Genomic DNA, 2,500 nt, shown 5'->3' with positions numbered 1-2,500 from the left:
AATGTGTGTGTATGTGTGTGTGTGTGTGTGTGTGTGTGTGTGTGTGTGTGTGTGAGTGAGTGTGTGTGTATGTGCGTGTGTGTGCGTGTGTATGTGTGTGTATGTGTGTCTGTGTGTTCGTGTTTGTGTTTTTGCGTGAGTATGTACATTTGTGTCTCGTGTGTGCCGGTGTGTGGGTGTATGTGTGTTTGTGTTTTTGTATGTGTGTGTGTTTGTGTGTGTGCATGTGTGTGTGTGTGTGTGTGTTTGTGAGTGTGTGTGCACACACAGACACAAACATACATACTCATACAGAAACATACATAGAAACAAACACACACACACACACACACACACACAGACACACACACAGACACACACGCGCGCATGCGCCGCGCTCTCTCTTACACATTTTCTCTTCTTGACACTAATACCTATGCACTCATAATATAATATGCTTACACTCACAAACATACCCACAACCATACACATACGATATAAATGAACAATTATTGTTAACAGTTATAACGTTTAAGCTAGATACCCAATCGACTTTCTGTTAGTAATAGGTGGTATTCTGATATTACATGCTTTTGAGAAAAATACATATGTTGCAAGATGGTTAAGATGATAGGAGTTTGATAACTGATGGTATACAATCTGAATACATTACATTCTTCCTCTCTTGCTCGTACATACTTCTTCTCTCCCTCATACACCCGTTGATCCCCTCAGCATAACATGATCGCCCAAGCCTATGGACAATCACACAGGGCATAAACATGGTCTGGACTCAGCCTCATAGTCTTAAAATATGATGTTCTAGTTCTGACACTGACATGACCTCTGCTCTTTAACCCTTGTAAAAATTCTCAGTACTGGTGTGCAATGTGGTTATGCAAACGAAGGGGGGGGGGGGAATCCTCGCTATTGTCGAGTGAACTCGGTACCCCCCCCCCCCCCCCCCCCCCCCCCCCCGAATCACCATTTGGCTTCAAATATTATGGTGCATTAGTGCACTCCACGGTAAACTGTTTCACATTCTTGAAAATTATAAGTCTATAGACTCATCCCATTCGTGGTGTCTGTAACCAAATAGTCAGGGTGCCGGACACGTAAACGTGAGATTGCGGATTCAGTGGTTCAAGGCTCCGCTTGGTCCGACGCTGTTCCCTTTGAAAAGCACTTTACTCGAATTTTCCAATTGGCTTGGTCCTTTCAGAGATGGACGTCTCCAAGTTCCTGCCACTTAAATCACATAATACTATTGATATGTGCATAAATCCCATACTATTTCTCTACAGTGTGTTCTTCATGTCATTTGTTTGTCTCTTTCGTGCAATGCGCCAGGTATGTCCGTAATGATGTGGGGCGTGGCCGGCTTCTTCTCCATGCTGTGCGCTCTCTGCTACGCCGAGCTGGGCTCCTGTATCCCTGAGTCTGGAGGAGAGTATGTGTATATACAGCGAGCCTGGGGGGATTTCGCAGCCTTCATGTGTCTCTGGATGAACTACATCATCATCAACCCCGTGTGTGTGGCGGCTTCCAGCCTAGTGTTTGCCACCTACGTGCTACGACCACTGTTTCCCGACTGTGAGCCTCCTGTGGAGGCGGAGAGGGTTCTAGCTGCCCTCATTATAGGTGAGTGATAAGAAACATTAGCAGCAGACGTAAAAATAACATCAGTAGCAAAAGCAATGAAAAAAAGTCATAGCAGCAGTGCGATCGTAGTTGCAATAGCAGCCTTAGCAGCAGTATCAATGGCAATATAAGAGGCATCAGTATCGACAGAAGCAGATAAAATGATTACCAAAGACCCTCCGGTATCCCACACGCGGGCAAAGGAAGTATACGGGGCAATATCCGTAAAACGGGAGGCACAAATTAGGTTCTGCGGCGAACAGTCACTACCCGCAAAAATCAGGACTGGTTACTTACTCTGGGCTGCAGGCCTACAAAAATAGAATAGACAATACATCGGACCTAATCTATCTATTATGCAGCGAGAACCCTCAAGGTTTGAAATACTGGCTTCTCTTTGGGGAGAATTCAGGGAGGTTGGACTGTCTCACCCTCCTCCACCCAAGAGAGACGGTGGCCCTGGCGAAAAGCACGCTCTTCGGGGCTCAAAACAATCCGGAAGGATAGGCTCGCTCATACACGCACGTACGCACGCACGCACGCACACTCACACACACACACACACACACACACACACACACACACACACACACACACACACACACACACACACACTGAGCACACTTCTTAACTCAATAACTACAGTCTGTGAATTTAAAAAAAAAACATTATTACTGATTTTAAAAAATACTTCACAAATTCAAATTCTCCTTTGTGGGCCTGTCCTGTAGAATTTGGATCGCTAATTTCAAATATCTAATCAGATTTTGTCTACGACCTTTTCTTGTTGAGATAATGGTCAGTTGAAAAAGTCCCCAGTCCAGCCCTATGACGTCACACATCCGGTAACGGGCCTCTGACGGGGCACTCCTTCGCACCA

The 2,500-nt window shown here is 45.5% G+C and overlaps 1 protein-coding gene and 1 long non-coding RNA gene across 2 annotated transcripts in view; one reads left to right on the top strand and one right to left on the bottom strand.

The window, feature by feature from the left end:
* Nucleotides 1-2,500, top strand: part of LOC101855787 (Y+L amino acid transporter 2) — a gene marked incomplete at its 3' end in the record, with an annotated part of 34,481 nt that overhangs the window by 846 nt on the left and 31,135 nt on the right. Inside the window, 1 exon segment of the mRNA XM_013081910.2 lies at nucleotides 1,330-1,620. Coding sequence (XP_012937364.1) covers nucleotides 1,330-1,620 — 291 coding nt within the window.
* Nucleotides 1-2,500, bottom strand: part of LOC118477596 — a 12,496-nt gene that overhangs the window by 864 nt on the left and 9,132 nt on the right. The window lies entirely within an intron of this gene.

This window comes from Aplysia californica, unplaced genomic scaffold, assembly GCF_000002075.1.
Source record: "Aplysia californica isolate F4 #8 unplaced genomic scaffold, AplCal3.0 scaffold00151, whole genome shotgun sequence".
NCBI lineage: Eukaryota > Metazoa > Mollusca > Gastropoda > Aplysiida > Aplysiidae > Aplysia > Aplysia californica.
The sequence above is the reverse complement of the archived record's forward strand: the minus strand, read 5'-3'. Positions and strand labels throughout refer to the sequence as shown.